Source organism: Penicillium hordei (genome assembly GCF_028827395.1).
Source record: "Penicillium hordei strain IBT 12815 chromosome Unknown utg000005l_segment0_segment0, whole genome shotgun sequence".
In the NCBI taxonomy this organism is placed as follows: domain Eukaryota; kingdom Fungi; phylum Ascomycota; class Eurotiomycetes; order Eurotiales; family Aspergillaceae; genus Penicillium; species Penicillium hordei.
The window spans coordinates 782,117-800,554 of NW_026623146.1; the positions used below are offsets into that span (position 1 = coordinate 782,117).

Below are 18,438 nucleotides of genomic sequence, written 5' to 3' on the forward strand. Positions count from 1 at the left end.
CTGGTAAAATGAAAGCGTACCCGTATCAATCGACTATCTTGGGACTATCTCGGGCCATGTCGCTCAATATAGGAACATTCTCCTGCAAGGGCATTCCTGTCTATTCCTTTTTTTTTTTTTTTGCCATGCCCGTGAATTCTCCGTGTAAAGTACTGCTAACCAACTAATTGCAAATCGGAAGACATCAGACTCGCAGTGCCAATCCCATTAGTTTAATTTTTTTCATGTCTTGGGGTCTCGGGACACAGTAAGGATCCAAATGACCCCAGACACAAAAATCGCGCATAGTTAGAACTGGGGCACATCGGCTAAGGCATAGAAACTTGTGTAAAAATTAGTACCAATTCATACGAAAGTGATGTCTGTGGAGGCCAACTCGGCAGCTCAGTGCCGGTAGCAGAGACCTCCAGAGGGAGAGTGGTATCGGTATCAGGTTTTTTCATTGTTTTGGCACTAACCCGAACGCAGCCATGGCTCCACTCAATGTGCTGTACCTTGGAGCTAACTGGCTGCAGACGGGAGTCTAGTTGGAGCTTTCATGGTAGGGCAAGGGGTAAAGTTTGGTATCAACCAAGAAAATAAACAGGAGTAAACTACAAGGGGAAGGAAAAATGGAAATAAAAAACGTAAAATACATAACAATACAGTTCAAAAACACCCAAAAGTCAAAATCATCCGAAAAGAATGAGTGATGTGCGGATCAAAGAGTACCTAGCTTACACCTTCCCCAGCAACCATTTTCAGAAGTATTTCCCCCTCAAAATGACAAACACGGGATTTCAAGCAAAATACCTTTCTTTCCCCGTTTTATTTATTTATTTTAATTTTTAATTTTTAATTCCGGGAATTTCAATTTTCGATTTTCGATTTTCAGATTTATTTTATTTTATTTTTTTATTTCCCTCACTCTTTTCTCTCATTATCCACCTACCCACTCCGGTTCCCTCTTTTTGACCCCCCGTAATCCATTATAAAACAGACCTTCCTTCACTCACCTTGTTTTTCTCTTTTTCTCTCTTTACATAGGATCTGTTCCGACTCTGTCATATCGTCATTTCGTTGTTTTCACTCATATCGTTGGGTTCCAAGGCTGTGTGAGCCGAATCAACAACAATGGCGGAGCGGAGAATTTCCTATGCTGTTGACGTCGAAAATGGTGAGCGTCACACCCGTGAGGCCGGTGACGAGGGCAATCTCGACGAGTACTCTGCCCTCAACCGCTACATCTCGACTGCCCAGGCCAACCGTCGTGGCTCTACTTCTAGCGCCGGTGCTCTGAGCACTGGCTCCGAGAAGAAGAAGCCCTGGTGGAAGTTTGGTGGCGGCGGTGATGGTGTCCAGGAGGGTTTCGTTACCCCCGATGACTGGCTCGAGACCGACCTTCGTGCTGGTCTGAGCTCTGCCGACATTGAGCCTCGTCGCAAGAAGATCGGCTGGAACGAGCTGGTTACTGAGAAGACCAACATCTTCATTCAGTTCATTGGTTACTTCCGTGGTCCCATTCTCTATGGTAAGTGGCCTTGACACCCGTCTCAATTGACGCGTCTTGTGCCAATTGGTTACTAACACGGCTCTTTTAATCTCAACAGTTATGGAACTTGCTGTCCTCCTCGCTGCCGGTCTGCGTGACTGGATCGATCTCGGTGTTATCTGTGGTATTCTTTTGCTTAACGCTCTTGTCGGTTGGTACCAGGAGAAGCAGGCTGCCGATGTCGTTGCTTCTCTCAAGGGTGATATCGCTATGCGTGCTATCGTTGTCCGTAACGGCCAGGAGGAGGAGATTCTCGCCCGTGAGCTCGTTGCTGGTGATATTGTTATCGTCGAGGAGGGTACCGTTATCCCTGCCGATGTCCGCCTGATCTGTGACTACTCCAAGCCCGAGATGTTCGAAAACTACAAGGAGTACCTCGCCAACGCCACTTCCGACGATCTCAAGGAGAAGCACGGTGACGATGACGATGATGAGGGTGAGACCCACCAGGGTGTCTCTCTCATTGCTTGTGATCAGTCCGCTATCACTGGTGAATCTCTCGCTGTCGACAAGTACATGGCTGATGTCTGTTACTACACCACCGGTTGCAAGCGTGGCAAGGCCTACGGTATTGTCACTGCTACTGCCCGTCACTCTTTCGTCGGTCGGACTGCCGCCCTTGTCCAGGGTGCCCAGGACTCCGGTCACTTCAAGGCTGTCATGGACAACATTGGTACCTCCCTGCTCGTTCTCGTCATGTTCTGGATTCTCGCCGCCTGGATTGGTGGTTTCTTCCGTCACTTGAAGATCGCTACCCCCGAGGGCAGCGACAACAACCTGCTCCACTACACCCTGATTCTTCTTATTATCGGTGTTCCCGTCGGTCTTCCCGTTGTCACTACCACCACCCTCGCTGTCGGTGCCGCCTACCTCGCCGAGCAGAAGGCTATCGTCCAGAAGCTCACTGCTATCGAGTCCCTCGCTGGTGTCGACATTCTCTGCTCCGACAAGACCGGTACTCTCACTGCCAATCAGCTCTCCATCCGTGAGCCCTACGTCTCTGAGGGTGTTGATGTCAACTGGATGATGGCCGTCGCTGCTATTGCCTCTTCCCACAACATCAAGAACCTCGACCCCATCGATAAGGTCACTGTGCTTACCCTCCGCCGTTACCCCAAGGCCCGTGAGATCCTCTCCCGCAACTGGATCACCGAGAAGTACACTCCTTTCGACCCCGTCTCCAAGCGTATCACCACTGTCTGTACCTGCGACGGTGTCCGTTACATCTGTGCCAAGGGTGCCCCCAAGGCTATCCTCAACATGTCTGCCTGCTCCCAAGAGGAGGCCGTTCTCTACCGCGAGAAGGTCACCGAGTTTGCTCGCCGTGGTTTCCGTTCCCTTGGTGTCGCCGTCCAGAAGGAGGGTGAGCCCTGGCAGCTTCTGGGCATGTACCCCATGTTCGATCCCCCCCGTGAGGATACTGCCCACACCATCGCTGAGGCTCAGGTTCTCGGTCTCTCCGTCAAGATGCTTACTGGTGACGCTATCTCCATCGCTAAGGAGACTTGCAAGATGCTTGCCCTCGGTACCAAGGTTTACAACTCTGAGCGTTTGATTCACGGTGGTCTCGCTGGTTCCGCCCAGCACGACCTTGTCGAGAAGGCTGATGGTTTCGCTGAGGTCTTCCCCGAGCACAAGTACCAGGTCGTCGAGATGCTCCAGCAGCGTGGTCACTTGACTGCCATGACTGGTGACGGTGTCAACGATGCTCCCTCTCTCAAGAAGGCCGATTGTGGTATCGCTGTCGAGGGTTCCACTGAGGCTGCCCAGGCTGCCGCCGATATTGTCTTCCTCGCCCCCGGTCTCTCCACCATCGTCGATGCTATCAAGCTTGCCCGCCAGATTTTCCAGCGTATGAAGGCTTACATTCAGTACCGTATTGCCCTGTGTCTTCACCTCGAGATCTACCTGGTTACCTCCATGATCATCATCAACGAGACTGTCGACTCTTCCTTGATTGTCTTCATTGCCTTGTTCGCTGATCTTGCTACCATCGCTGTTGCCTACGATAACGCTCACTTCGAAGCCCGCCCCGTGGAGTGGCAGCTGCCTAAGATTTGGGTTATCTCCGTCGTTCTTGGATGCCTCCTCGCTGCCGCTACCTGGATCATTCGTGCCACTCTCTTCCTCGAGAACGGTGGTATCATCCAGAACTTCGGTTCTCCCCAGGAGATTCTCTTCCTCGAGATTGCTCTGACTGAGAACTGGCTCATCTTCGTTACCCGTGGTGGAAAGACCTGGCCCTCTTGGCAGTTGGTTATCGCCATCTTCATCGTCGATGTTCTCGCCACCCTGTTCTGTGTCTTCGGCTGGCTCGCACCCGACTGGGAGCAGACCTCTCCCCGTGACCCCGCTGGTCCTGGCTTCTCCAAGAACAACGATGTCGACATTGTCACCGTCGTTGTCATCTGGGCTTACTCTATCGGTGTGACTGTCATCATCGCCGTTGTGTACTACCTCCTGACCATCGTTCCCGGTCTCGACAACCTTGGCCGCAAGACCCGCTCCAAGGCTGACACCAAGATCGAGAACATGATCGCCCACCTGTCCAAGCTTGCTATCGAGATGGAGCACGACTCGGAAGGAAAGACTCGTTACACCCTCGGTGCCCGCGCCGAGGAAATCGAGGACAACGAGTAAATGCTCGTTTCTTAGCCTTTTTGCAACTCGTTACTGATTCGAGGTCTAATTTCTTTTATCTCCCTGCGATTACCCGCAAATTTTGCCGTGCCACCTACTTGAACATGCATGCCGTGGGAGTGTGAAAAGCCGAGTTCCGACTTTTTTTGCTTCCTTTTACCCGTATTATAGACTTTGTGTGTTTCATTTACCCCTCTGGCTGTGGTGTTCTTTCGAGTTACTAGAGTCATGTTTTTATTCTCTACGTGTATGTATGTCGTTAATAGTGGCACTTAGTCAATCTAAGGGATTCTAATCATTTCTGCTCCTGGTAATTTCGATTGTAGTATCGTTAGCATTGTAGTCTTTAGGTCTTGCTTACTCTGCCTACCCCTGCTGATCTCCCTCGGTGCCTTCGCTGCACTCTCCCTTGCCCAAAGCTCACAGGTGGAAGCCAATTCTCCGTCCCCATTCTTTTCCCCGGACGAATTTCCATTTCGTGGAGACAAGCTTTGCCCACCCTCTCTCCCCAGTATGCACCAAGTATAGAGAAATACCAACTTCTAACCTATCTTGGCATTAGTCTTTGCTCCCGCAGGATGAATCTCCTAATTTTCCGTCTCATGCCGCAACTGGCTGCGACTTCTATACAACCCCCCTCTCTCTAAATGCCCTATAAAAGAACAGTAAAACCTGCATAGACCGTGCCCATCAGAAGTGAGCAATCACCCACACTCAAGCAAGTACGATGCTCCCATTCGTCCTCTCCATACTGTGTCTCCTCCTACACACCCTAGGAGCCAACACAATTGCAATTCACCCCATCTCCCGACAAACCTGCCAATCGACTGGAACCCACTGCCCCCCAGGAACCCTAATCGTCAGCGCAACCTCCAAAAATGCCTCCCACAAAACCATCCAATCCGCCATAAACTCCCTCCCGGACGACGCAACCCCCCAAACAATCCTCATCCTAGAAGGCACCTACACAGAACAAGTAAACATAACCCGCTCGGGCCCAATAACCCTGCTGGGCCAAACAACCTCCCCCAAAGACGCAACCCGCAACCGCGTACGCCTCACCTGGGCCGCGGGGAACAGGGACAGCACGGGCAGCATCGACAATGTCTTCTCCAGCGTGCTGGTTGTAGCACCCACGCTCGAGGCGAGCCTCACGGGCTCGGGACCGACGGGGTACCCCGTGCCCGCTGATACGCCGTTCGGAAACAAGGATTTCCGCGTGTATAATGTCGACTTTGACAATACTTGGGCGGATTACTCGGATGGGCCGGCGCATGCCCTGAGTCTGAGTCGGGCCAATGGGGGATTTTATTATTGTGGGTTTTATTCGTATCAGGATACTGTATGTTCTTCCAGCTATTCTCTCAGCCTCAAATCCAAACCACTGACCACTAACAACTCCACAGGTCTACATTGGCAAACTCGGAAACGCCTACTTCTACCAAAGCATCCTAGCCGGCCAAACAGACTTCCTCTACGGCTTCGGCACAGCCTGGATCCAATCTAGCGCCCTGCAACTCCGCGGCTGTGGCGGCGGTATAACGGCTTGGAAGGGGACTAACACAACAACCCCGAACAAGTACGGTGTGTATATTGTTGACTCCAGCGTTCGGGCGGCGAACACCTCCGTCGCGGCTGATATCAAGGGCGCGTGTGCGCTCGGCCGGCCGTGGAATAGTCAGCACCGCTCGATCTTTGCGCGGTCTTATGAGGACGGCAGTATTGATCCGCAGGGATATATCGATTGGGTTGTTGATGGTGTTGGGAGGTTCGAAAAAGGTGTTACGCTTATGGCGGAGTATCGGGTTTATGGACCTGGGGTTAATGAGACTGCTCGTGTGGAGGGCGGCATTACTTCTGTTCTTGGATCGGAGGAGTTTGAGACGTATAGTACTCCGCAGAAGGTTTTTGGGGATACCAAGTGGGTTGATTGGGGGGTTGTTAAGGGGAATTAAGTGGGATGGATCCTGTTGTTAGATTCTCGTATAGACACTACTAACTAGCTAGTACTTCATACATCATTCCTGATTCTATCACACATCGCCAGGCTCCTGACGCATCTCCCCTATAGCCTTCCTATCCTCAGTCCCGTAAGTATCCGCATATCTCCCCACCATCCACTCATGAACGGTAATCGGGGGATATCTAGCTCCCTCCTTGGGATCCTCACAACCAGGAAGACATCGGATAGTATAGTTCGGATTCCCAGAGAAGAAGAACGGAACACTAAAGCGCTCCTTACCACTAGTATTAATAACCCGGTGCAGATTCGACAAGTACCGATTATTCGTCCAGCGCATCATCATATTCCCCAGATTGACAACATACGCCCCAGGAACGGGGGTCACATCGACCCATTCGGACGAGAGGTTGTTCCACACTTGCAACCCGCCCGTATCGTCCTGTAGGAGCATGGTGATAGCGCCGAAATCTGTATGTGCGCCGATTCCTAGATTCGACTTAGTTCTCGACACATTCACACATTCTAACACATGTTTTCATTCTTTTTTGTGCCACTAACCTCTCTCAAGACCCGACGCATCAGCCTCCTGAGGCGGATAATGAAGCAATCTCAGAATCGAGACGGGATGATCACAGAAATCCCCGAAAACATCCCCATCTAGACCCAATGTATGCGCGAGAACTTTCATGATGGCTACAGCAAGCTCGATCATGGCATCATGGTACTCGTCCATGATACGACGGAAGCCTTTCGCGTCGGTGACTTCGGAGGGATACTTATTCGGACCCTGGCCGAAGCGTCGCCGGACAACGTATTCATCGTCGAGGGGGAGGTCTTTTCCGAGATAGAAGCCTTCTTTTAGGTCGCCTTTTGTGCGTTTTTCGAAATTTTGAGAGCGGAGGCGCTCGTATCCGCGGTTGAAGCCGCCGGTGGCTTCGGGGGTTAGTTATGTGTGTTCTCTTTTTGATTTTGATAAAAAAGGTGGAGGGGGAGAGAAGGGTGTGTTACCTTGGTTGTACTTCTCTTTTGTTTCTAAGGGGAGGTTGAAGAATTCACTTGAGTATTGGAGGACTGCGGTTTGTAGTTCGGCTGGGATGGGGTGGTTGATTAGCTGGAAAAAGCCGAATTGTTCACATGCTTGTTGGATTTGGTGGATGAGGTCTTCTTTGGTTGAATCGTTGGCATAGAAGGCTGTTGAGAGGGTTAGGTATCCTTGGAGTATATGATAGGATGTTAAAGGCGCTGCTTACGGGCGAAATTTATGATAGGGGGTTCATTATGGTTCATCTTGAAGGGAAGTGTGTAGTTAAGTGCGTAGTTAAGTGTATAAAATGGGAGAATAGCTTTTTTAGTCTTTTGTAGTCCTTTATCCCTCATCCCCAGGACTTGGATCTTTGTGAATGCGGGGAATTCGTTATCTCAGCCACTTACGAACTTTCCGATGCTATTATCTGATAAGATAGATATAGATCTATGAAAAAGAGCAAATATTGGAACGTTAGGGTACACGTATGTGTATAAAAGAAAAAGGATACAAATAGAACTCCATAAACAACGACTGTGGGTATCATATGCAATTTAATCAAACATGCTACAAATGCATGGGCGTCCACTCCTGTCCGGGGTAGGACGTGGGGGACATGACGATCTCCTCGCTGGAGTCGTCCGCGGTGATGGCAAGCTCTACTGCCTGAGGCGGGTCATTGACTACACGAGCCTCGATCTCACTGCGATGAGGATGGGTGGATATCGCGGCGTTGGAAACGGCGATATTGCGGGGTGCTCTGTCATCAGAGGCTTGGGATATCGAGTCTGAATTCACTGGCTTTCGGGATCGAATGCTGAGCTGAGGAGCCAGACTTTGTTGTTTGAAATCGCCTTGTAATTCGTGTTGTTGTCCCAATTGGTTCTGCTTGTTTGTTGTTGCCTCGGGTATTTCCCCATATAGTTCGTGTCGAAGGCTCTCCCCGTGCATGCGATCTTTGTGTTCGCCATCCTCCTCCTGTTCCCGGTTCTCGTCCAGGGTGCCTAGCTGCGAGTCCTGTTTTTGGTCTTGTTGGGTTTCTTGCTTGCGCAGCTCCTCTTCCTGCAGTTCATGTATCTGGTTGCCTTGTAATTCCTCCAGCGGCGATAGTGGATGGGCATTTTTATTCTCCGGGAAGGACATGGGAGACTGTGACCGGGAATGACCTAGGAGATGCTGGCTGAGATTGCGAGAGCCGGTGGGGGTTTCATTCATGGATCCGGACTGAAACTGCGCGTAAAATCGACCAGTCGCCAGGGAGTTGGATGACGAACTGGATGGGAGTGATATACTGGCACGTTGACGATTATCGCGCGGTAGAAGGTTTGCGTCGCTCGGTGGTGGTGGTGGTGGAGGTGCGCTGGGCTCGGGGGGCTGGGCTGGCAAAGGCTTTTGTTCAAACGGATTGTTGAGGACCGGTGGTGCATCTTGTGCAGCGAAGCTACTATTTGCACTTCTATTGGTCGATGGACGTTTCGGCAGATATTTGCTCTGCAGCTGTTCTGACATAGTCCTTGTGTGGTTGGCCGATTTTCTCTCAGGGTCTTGAGAGTCTTGCCGGCCAAATAGCACCTGTTTAAGTTAGAAAAAGAAACCAAAAGAACTGCCCAGACTTGACATACGCTAATCCTGCTGAATTTTCGTTTCCGCTGAGCTGCCGGGGGACCCTGAGGCTCCTGAGGCCCTTGCAGTTGAATACCAGAGAGAAGATCTCCCATCGAAGCGCGTCGCCGTCTTCCGAACTCCTTGAGTTTTCCAATAGTTGACTCCCCATTCTCTGCAGGAGACCCCGATTTCGAAGGTTGCGAAAGACCGTTAGCAGGTGTGGACGGGCGAGTCCCTTTGCCATTGGCGCTCTGCTTTCCGAAGCTACCAAAGCTTAGCATGCTGCTTCGGGTTCCCGGCGAATACCTGACTTCGTTTCTCAAGGGGCTATGGAAGTCTAGAGCAGATGGAGGTAGGCCGCTGATCGATTTTCTTTTGGATTCGAGGACCTCAGCAGAGCTTGTGTACTCTGATGACTCTGATGGATAGAAAGGTATGAAAGACCTCCTTCTCTTCCCTCGAGCAGATGAGTGGGAGCTACTAGGAGGGTCATCCATAGAGTTCTCAGCCTTGTTTTCATGCCGTGGTTCTGGTGCTACCTCGTTTGCTGTCTCTTGCAAAGGAGAAGGGGGTTCCCTGTCGAGATCCTCATTAGATGTACGTCCGGGTTGCTCGTCAACTCCGAGTGTTGAGACAGAGAAATGGCGTCTATGACCCTGGCAAGGTGCAAGCCCATTATTAGTATCCTTGGGAGGAGGCGAAGGAGGTTTAGGGCTTTCGTCAAGCACTGGACGGATTGACGGAGTAACGATCTCCGGTGTAGACTTGCTTGGCCGATGTCTCTGGCTGTTCATTATCGGAAAAGGGACGTGCAAAGGTTCATTAGGAATGACTGGCAAGCTCTTTTTTGCGACTGAGGCTTTGTTCGCCGGCACTTCAGCATCGGATTGATTGCCAGTCGTGCTTTCTCCTGGTTGTGGCAATGGCTCTGTAAATTGCCGTTTTCCGCCATTTACCTGGCCGAGTGCATTCAACGCCATCGGGGTACTTGTCGCCCTGCGAGAATGAGGATCTGTGGGCGAAAGACCTAGCGCAGCTATCATTTCCTGCTCCAAATCTCCAGCAAAGGCAGACTTCCCCGGAACTTCGGGTTTAGGAGGGACACCGCTGGGAGATGACAGTTGCTTTGGTTGCACAGTTGTTTCGCCAACACGGCTGTGCGACAGGTCGTTATTCCCCGATTTGGTCGGCTTGACGGGTTTGCGGGCATTTTTTTCATCCTGTGGATGATCTAGACAGAAACTGACCCCCGATGGATCAGGATCAGAGTTGAGCCCCATTCGCTCGGATTTGAAGATGGGCAGGCTGCCAAAGTTGACAGAGTTTCGTAGAGAAGAGTTACCAGATTTTTCAGCCGACCCTGAAGGGAATGAGAACTGAAAGCTGCGGCGAGAAGCAGTTTGGGTTGACTGAACCTACAACATTACCAACATCAGAATATAAACAAATGAGGGCGGGGTGTTAGATTGTAGAAAAACGGCGAATGCATCAATCGTGTCTCATTCTAGAGCTCAATGCCAAAAAGAAGTGCTCGGAATTACATCGTGGTATCCAGAAAAGTGAAGCAATGCAGCGATATCAAAAGGGAAACATTACAGCAACGGCCTCCGCCGCGCCTACCCAAGTAAAAAACTCGCTCAAACGAAGAAAAATCAGATATCTACCTTCTCAGAGCCTCCACTGGGTCGGAACCTGCTTCTGCCCTTGGCAAACAGTCCCTTGGCTGCCCCAGTTGCCTTGCCACTAAACGCCCCCGCAGTGTGGAGGAACTCCTTTCCTTTCTCCCCGACTTTATCTTTGTTCATCACGGTACCGATATGGCCCGACGGGCGTCTCATGTGAGTGGCGCCAGTTGGAGTACCGTCATTCAAGGAACCGAGGCTCGAAAGAGCACCCAGCTTCGGGAATCTGCTGCGGGAAGCATCTGATGGTGGCACCGTAGGGGAGAGATTCTGGCTCTGTCGGACCACGTCGGCATGTTCGGGGTGATCGTGAATCGTGAACTGTAGCCAATGATTCAAACCGGTGTCAATGGTGGCGAACTGGTCGCGGGTGTGTTCGAAAGACTTGATACGCTGGTTGATAGACGCGATACCGAGAATGTCACGGAAGCCCAAAAGTTTCGACTCATCGAGGGATGTGCTGCCGACGTTAGAAGAGACTTGAAGTTGCGGAGGTGGCGTAGCCCCTGGTCCCATAACTTGTTCCGGTGGTGTAAGGTTCTCCGGGATAGGTGGAACGATCGAAAGTCGAGGCCTTTCCACAGCACGCTGCGTAGTAGACCCTTCATCCCCAGAAGCAAGCGGGTCGTGCGACACATCTGACACTAATGGGGCGGCCTCCTCACGCACAGGCTCAGGTTCTTGCATAGATAACGATGTGGCCAAAGGAGGGGGCGATGAATAGCTGCCGGGTATTTGAGGCGGCTCTGGTTCTGACGAATCAGAGGATTCCCATGAGAATCGTCTTTCCAATTTGGGCTTCTTTGGCTGACCGATGATTGTGGATGAAGAGTTCCCAGCCGCGCCTTGACTGTTCACATAAGGGTCTTGAGATGCCAAAGGAGGCGTGTTAGTCCAGTCTGGGTGGCTTTCAGAAAGTATAGCCTGGTGCGGGACGGACTGTGCGGGCGCCTGCGGCTGAGGTTGGTCGCTGGGCTCCGGGTCGTCCATGGGGGTGGTTTCCCGGCTTAATGATCGGATAATTTCTTCCCTTAAACGATCATTGTCGGTATTTTGTGGCGATTCTTCGGCTCCCATGATGGTGGGGATTTCGCCATGGAAGGAATCAGGGCCCGATGCGCTTCCGAATTTGAGAGGGGCAGGCATATCCTGCCCATTATTCGCGTATGGTTGCATCGATGATTTCTGGGGAGAGATTCCTGCATCAGATGATTCCGGTGAGAAATTCTGGAGTAGAGGAATGGAGGACAATTCTGCACGGCCTGCCGTTGGGGTGTCCTGATCTGTGACTTGAGGTTTTCTTGAAGGACTGTTGTCCGAACTAGGAAGGCTCAGGTCCCGGCGATGACCAGGGTTAAACGCTGGAACCGCATTCGTGGTTGCCTTCGGAGAGCTCGACTCATTAGGCTCCTCGAGAATGGTGGGTGTTCTTTCATCAGTCATAGTACGAGCGCCCATGATAGGGCTGATCGTTGAAGTGCCATCACTGTTCGATCGCGTGACACTAGTGGTAGTGGATTGTGGAGTTTCTGGGACATCAAAGGCCTGGTTCACTACCGATCTAAATCCTGCCGAGGGGTTATGGTGCAAAGAGGGCTCCTGAGCTGCAGGGCTATCCTTTGGCGGGTTGGAGTCTGCACCACCCAAGAAATCGGTACCAAAGCTCGACATGCGCTTGACTTCCGGTAGACCCAAATCAGGGCTCTGTTGATTTGTTTGAGGTGGAGCTCCAAACCCGTCAGGCTTGGGATCATTGCCACCAGGGACAGGGGGCTGCTGTGTCACTTTCTCCTCGCGCATGCGTTTATAGAGGTCGGCCGGCCTTACAAAGGCAAGGGGCTTCTGGTCTCCTCCACTAAGGCTCCTACCTTTGCCATCCGTCAAATGCGATTCGCCGGCTCCGGCTCCGAATCCGATGCCAGACAAACGCCTCGAGGACAACTCGGAGGAGCTGGCAGTGTTGTGGGTAGCATAGGGAGGCCGAGTTACTGCGGGAGGCACCTCCTCTTCCTCTTCCTCTTCATCGTCATCACTACCCCAGTCACCTCCATCATATGAATATTGCTTCGCTTCCACCCAGCGTTTTGTTTTGGAGCGATTCACGTTTGTTTGGAATGAGATTGGGGTTCCGCTACCGCTTCCTGACGAGAGCGGACTGCGAACATTTGGCGGGGAAGGGCTAAAGGAGGTCTCAGTATTTGTGCAACTAGATATGCGACTGAGTCTGTATGGATAGTCTTACAATTTTTGGGCTCCGCGACCTTGCGATTGGGTGGGGTCTGCCATCAGGGGAACAGGATCAAGGCGAGGCAAGCTCGATTACCAGCATCGACTATTGCGTGGTGATCTCCGATGAGTGTGCACGAGAGAAAAGTTGTAATGGTTAAATGAGAATGTGAACAGTACTGTTCTCTTTAAAGATAGGTATGGGGACAGACGAAGGTGGCGATTTGGGCCAAGTTGGGCAAGGCACCGATCAAACGGGTTGGGATAATTGGAGGAAACGAGAAATTAGTGTACAAGAATGACGTGTATCCACAGAAGAATACAAGAATATCAAGTCAGCTACTCCGTATCTCAAGAGATCAAGGGATCATAAACGAGAATATAGTGAATGTATTAGAATCTTGAAACAAGCTACTCCGTAGATTCCCCTGATCTATCGACTAAATTTAGGTGGCGGTGCGGGGCTTATGTAAGGGCACGTTGCCCATTTACGTGGACCAACGGGGTAAATTTAGATACGTCGACCTTGACTTTGTACTTCGTTGACCTTTCATCTACTTGAACTGTATACGGAGTATATCCAGTCTCTTTGTTTTGTTTCTGAATTTAATCAAGTCACGTTGTACCCCGTACCCTCGGAGCTCTCTGCAACCGGACACTTCTTCAACCTCGCCCCCCCTTATCGATTGCAGATAGAATCACACTTCAGTTTCAAGACCGAATTCGGCCTTTATCGACCTTAATTTACATTTGCTTCTCAATACTGGTCCTACTTGAAAGACTATAGCTACTTGTCTCCCATCCTCGCTTCACATCCTCCTTCCACGTCGCAAAATGACCGGCCCGTCGATACAAGACCGGACCAGCGAGTTCAGCGCTATCTTGGGCCACGCCCAGAAGCGTCTGGGAACATCAAAAGTTGGTTCACAGCGCCAGGCCCTGTTGACTGATGCGCAAAGGCGACAGGCCGATGCGTCGCCCCAGGGTGCCTCGCAGGAGAAGGCGGCAAGATCGGAGTTCGCGCGGCGGGCGCGAGATATCGGAAGGGGGATTACTGGAACAATGGCAAAATTGCAACGATTGGCTGAATGTGAGTCGGGTCATATTGCTCAAAATGCCAGCAATCTAACTAGGAAATAGTGGCGAAGCGGAAAACACTCTTCGACGACCGACCTGTCGAAATCTCCGAATTGACATATGTGATTAAACAAGACCTTGCCGCCCTGAACCAGAACATCGCCTCGCTGCAGGCTCTCACCCATGCGCAACACCCCAAATCGAATCGTTCAAAGACAGATCAGGAAGGAGAACATAATGACAATGTGAGTGAGACATGAACGGTCGCGCGCGGACAAAGTCGCTGATTACCCATTTCAGGTTGTTGTCATGCTGCAGGGAAAGCTGGCCGATGTAGGTGCTAGTTTCAAAGAGGTGCTCGAAGTCCGCACGAAGAATATTCAAGCATCCCGAACTCGAACCGAGAACTTCGTTTCCTCGGTATCTTCCAAATCACACAGCGCCCTCGATGCACAGCGCTCAGACTCGCCTTTGTATAACACCTCGGGAAGACGGACACCTCAGCCCGGATATCAAGGCAACTCCTCCGACCTTTTGACCCTCGAGCCCTCAAACCCCTCGCCGTTAGGGCGTCCATCATTCCAATCAGACCAACAGTTGATGGTGATGGAAGAAGGAGAATCGAGTAACACATATGTTCAAGCTCGAGGCGAAGCCATCGAAGCCATTGAGCGAACCATTAGCGAATTAGGTGGTATCTTTGGTCAGCTGGCGCAGATGGTCAGCGAGCAGTCAGAAATGATCCAGCGCATAGACGCCAATACCGAAGATGTCGTCGACAATGTCGAGGGAGCGCAGAGAGAACTAATGAAATATTGGACGCGCGTATCCGGGAATCGCTGGCTGATTGCCAAAATGTTTGGTATTCTGATGGTATGTTCACTCGGGTTGAATTACCTGCCTGCACATCCAACTAATGACCGTTATAGATCTTCTTCCTTCTCTGGGTCTTGATTTCGTGATAAGTCATGAAATCCGTCCCTTTTTTCAATGTTTATTCATACTGTATTATAATACCTGGCCGGTGTGCTTTCGACAGATCATGGCCCTTCTGCATATCCGCACTCGCTGAGCATTTCCATTTTTTTATTTTGGCTAGACTCTGGAATGTCTAAACCATCACGCTCTTTATCTTTTCATTTTTCCCCCAGTGCTTTTTGCTCTGTTGATTGGGACTGTGTCAAGAGTCACCTGCGTAAATACACATGTACTATTCAAATCCAATGAACCGAGATCATGGGATAACCATGAACCACTTTAGAAACATCTCAAAGCTAATATTGCTATTCTAATTTCATGAATCCAGCTGCGACATTACATTCCATAGTTCTGAATCTGCCCACTCTAACGAGGGCTGAGTATCGAACAGATCCCACACAAAACTGTCATCCCATCCCTCCACAGACAATGGTGCAGTAGGACCTCCAGTGGAATCTGTACCCCCAAGACTGACCAAAGCCTGATCGGTATCGGCAGAACGGTCAAGTATATCTGTGTAGGATGCTGTCTGGCCCTCGGTGTTTCCAACCGTGTTCGCATCAGAGAATGCAACTGCTGGCTGTTCTGAACGGGAAGATTTAGGATTTCCTTCCACCAAAGGTGCACATAAGTCTAGGAATTTGGAGAATAGCTTGTACAGTTTACCAATTGAGACATTTGCCTCTGCGAATTGGCGTAGGTTGTCAGTGATGTTTTTGATCATGTTGAAGTCTCTCTCGTTTGATGTTGCGATCACATTGCAAAACAGGACAAAAAATGGTGCTAACGGGAATAGCAGCATTGTCCTATTGAAGGGTCATTAGTTTTCACTGTGCAAGGTAGTAAAGGATGGCTTTGGGATGGCCATATCATACCAGGTAAGAAAGTGTGGATATGAGTCAATGGAATTGGTGTGGCTTGAGAATGTTTCCTGTAAAGCTCGGAGAGTGGTGAGAGCTTTCCGGGCTGTGTATAGACAGTTCTCGCAAACCAAGCGGGACTTGAGTACCGAAGAGCGGGCTTGGATGATTGTTGTGAGAACAGAGTAGTAGTTGAAGTCCATTGATGGCCATTCGCGCAGAATTTGGTGCCATAGATCTGGGGATTGCTCTTCTTGGCGACGACGAAACTGAAAATTGGATTAGCGGTTGTTTGCTGGCGGATGCTCGATCTCTCTTACCATTTGCAAACTGGAGTGGATTATGTGTGCTCGCGCCACAAGATCAGACAGTATATTGGCCTTTTCCGTGTCTCTTATTGTCTTCTTTGTATCAAGCAAGACGTTGAGTAGATCACTTTTTAACTCTGCAAACTCGACTACGCCTTTTATCATGGCAGACGTTGGCAGATCAGGGTCAAGGTGAATTAACTGGGTTGGTCTAACTTTCAAATCCGGTAGAGACGGTGGTCGGAGGAGCAGCAGGCTGAGGGTTTTGTCAAAGCAATAGCATGTGTACACACAGCTATGAATGTTTTTCTCTATCTCATTTCGAGGACTGGGATCTGTGATGTTGTGGTAGTTTAAAGAAACGATCATCGTTGAGGCTTGTGATGTCAACATCCAGCTGCGTGTCATGTTTCCTAAATACCGCATCAAACGGGCCTACTGCGGGTCAGAAATAAGTTGATATGTATGGAGGCACGCGAAAAAGACAAAAGGAACACACCGCAGACAGAATGGATTGAATTAAAAGAAGGCTAGGTTCAGCTGCCAGCGGAATTTGATTCAAATTTTCGACGGCAGCGGCTTCATATCTCTTTTTGAGTGACCGAAAATGATCCTCCAAAGGTTCGCTCGTGAGCAGAGGTGCCATTTTTGATATAAAACTTATGGCCTTTACCCAGACATTGATCCGATAATGCTGGAGCACTTGCTCACACTCTGTGCCCTCGATAATTGCGAGCCCCATTTGCTCTAGAACTTTGTTGGAGATGTGATCAGGCCAGTTGATTGTTCCCTGTGAGTTTGTTCTCTTATCGGGTCCTAGGTATACAATCAGCATGGCTCACATCTGCCCGATTGTTGGTAACTTACCAGGTAGCATCATGAAGAGCAATTCTGGTGTGAGAGTAGGGGGTTCTAAGTTTTCTTGAACATCCATATCATGTATAGCCGCAGTCTCCTCGAAATTTAACGTCGGATTGGACAGCTGACTGACAAACTTGCGCGCCGATTCAAGTGCAGTTCGTCTATCTTTTGATAGAGCCGGGTTGCATTTGAGTTCATGCTCAATGTATTCTCTAGCCTCACAAGCATGATGTGTTGAGCTAGGAGAATGTGTCTGGTGAAGATTTTGTTGCGCCACAGTCTGAGACTTACGGTGCTTGCTTAGTGGTGGCTGCAGGGGAGCTGTATCATGGAGGTCATATGCTCGATATCGCTTCTGCTTATCATTAGGCACTTCCGTAATACTTGCCCGGTTAGCCGAAGGCGACGAAGAGGTGCTGCTAGGGCCGTGATGCCTTGTTGGAAAGTATGTTGCCTCTTTATTGGTTGCATCTTTATTGGTTGCATCTTTATTGGTTGCTTCTTCTAATTTCGCTAATCTTTGGGTCAATGTTTCCAATCTTGGAAATGTCAGCTGTTGATTCTGAAGACGTGCAATGTGAACTGCACGTACCGAGAGACCCGAGGTCTATGAACTCGTGCCTGGCGGCTGCGAAGACATTCTGTGCCTGCGTCGGTGCAGTTCATGCAAGGATCCTGGCGATCGCATTTCACCTACAACGACTCAGATGAGCTTCAGGGTATCAAACGATCGAATGCGAGAAACGAATGAAAGGTTATATATACCTTTCGAGTATGACATAAATCGCACTGGTAACATTAGTTGAGCTACATATTTCAGAAACAGCGTATGCCTTTTGCATTTCTGTTATCAGGAAAACTTACCGCAGACATGTTGGCTTCGGAATTTCGAACGGAATTTCGGAATCAAAGCAGATTCATCATGTACTTCAAGGGAAAAGTCAAAGTAGCCTTGGAGGAGCCTGGTTGAAGTCTTAGGTTGTCGGTGCCCGAACTGCCGGGAACCGACCGAAAGCGGTTTAGTGCGGAGCTTCATATAACTATACGAGGGCCTTTTTCTATTTGTATATAATAGGCTTGTTGAGTCATATTCCATGTACTAGTTGTGTTGAAGGTTCATACCGCAAACGTAATTCGTCAAGAGGGCTCTACATCTCGTTTTTAGTCCGTTGGTTGTTTTGGTCTCTACATTCTAATTTGTGCCGAGGGATTCGCCTGCTTTTGTGGCCTTTATACTTTTATCGTTGTATATCAGAAAACAATACTGGAAGTTAAAAAGTGGACATGAAGCAAGTGTAGTATCTCGACCCTTCATCTATCGTGATCACAGGCGGCGGGTAAATATTTGATACCTCCGTTTTATATACCACTCCCATTATATCTGAAGTCAAAGAGGCATCCATATACACTGTTACTATCTAGAATCTAGTATTATTAGCTTGGGTTGTCAGACGTGAGTTTGGAGATACAGCGGGATCCTGAGATGCTTAAGATTTGAAGTATTGGAAAGGTAGCTGAAGAAGCAGCCAGTTGATAGGAGCAATAGGCCAAAAAGCCTCAAAACCAATCATGAAAATAGTGTGTACATATTATCGTGCAAAGCCCCATACGATACGATTTCTGCGAAAGAGAAGTGCCGAGAAATAGTTAAGGTGTTCTATGTTGTCCTTCTCATCGGAGTAA

The 18,438-nt window shown here is 49.8% G+C and overlaps 6 protein-coding genes across 6 annotated transcripts; 3 read left to right on the forward strand and 3 right to left on the reverse strand.

Annotated features, from left to right (window-relative positions):
* Positions 1–1,113: 1,113 nt before the first annotated feature.
* Positions 1,114–4,171, forward strand: N7537_009256 (uncharacterized protein; the record flags this gene model as incomplete). Its single annotated transcript, XM_056900310.1, has 2 exons — positions 1,114–1,510; positions 1,590–4,171. The coding sequence occupies 2 exons, from the start codon at positions 1,114–1,116 to the stop codon at positions 4,169–4,171; spliced, it is 2,979 nt and encodes a 992-aa protein (XP_056748978.1).
* Positions 4,172–4,898: 727 nt separating this feature from the next.
* Positions 4,899–6,126, forward strand: N7537_009257 (putative pectin methylesterase; the record flags this gene model as incomplete). The annotated part of the gene is made up of 2 exons (XM_056900311.1): positions 4,899–5,513; positions 5,578–6,126. 2 exons carry the CDS (start codon positions 4,899–4,901, stop codon positions 6,124–6,126), a joined length of 1,164 nt encoding a protein of 387 aa, XP_056748979.1.
* Positions 6,127–6,204: 78 nt separating this feature from the next.
* N7537_009258 (isopenicillin N synthase family dioxygenase) lies at positions 6,205–7,421 on the reverse strand (the record flags this gene model as incomplete). The annotated part of the gene is made up of 4 exons (XM_056900312.1): positions 6,205–6,620; positions 6,693–7,067; positions 7,143–7,325; positions 7,385–7,421. The coding sequence occupies 4 exons, from the start codon at positions 7,419–7,421 to the stop codon at positions 6,205–6,207; spliced, it is 1,011 nt and encodes a 336-aa protein (XP_056748980.1).
* Positions 7,422–7,725: 304 nt separating this feature from the next.
* On the reverse strand, positions 7,726–12,731 carry N7537_009259 (uncharacterized protein; the record flags this gene model as incomplete). The annotated part of the gene is made up of 4 exons (XM_056900313.1): positions 7,726–8,730; positions 8,781–10,178; positions 10,428–12,624; positions 12,688–12,731. The coding sequence occupies 4 exons, from the start codon at positions 12,729–12,731 to the stop codon at positions 7,726–7,728; spliced, it is 4,644 nt and encodes a 1,547-aa protein (XP_056748981.1).
* Positions 12,732–13,343: 612 nt separating this feature from the next.
* N7537_009260 (t-SNARE syntaxin) lies at positions 13,344–14,710 on the forward strand (the record flags this gene model as incomplete). The annotated part of the gene is made up of 4 exons (XM_056900314.1): positions 13,344–13,761; positions 13,812–13,993; positions 14,049–14,621; positions 14,678–14,710. The coding sequence occupies exons 1-4, from the start codon at positions 13,506–13,508 to the stop codon at positions 14,708–14,710; spliced, it is 1,044 nt and encodes a 347-aa protein (XP_056748982.1). The 5' UTR covers positions 13,344–13,505.
* A 332-nt stretch (positions 14,711–15,042) lies between these two features.
* Positions 15,043–17,628, reverse strand: N7537_009261 (fungal specific transcription factor domain-containing protein; the record flags this gene model as incomplete). Its single annotated transcript, XM_056900315.1, has 7 exons — positions 15,043–15,532; positions 15,602–15,855; positions 15,907–16,329; positions 16,394–16,710; positions 16,762–17,268; positions 17,348–17,402; positions 17,620–17,628. The coding sequence occupies 7 exons, from the start codon at positions 17,626–17,628 to the stop codon at positions 15,043–15,045; spliced, it is 2,055 nt and encodes a 684-aa protein (XP_056748983.1).
* Between the last annotated feature and the right edge of the window lie 810 nt (positions 17,629–18,438).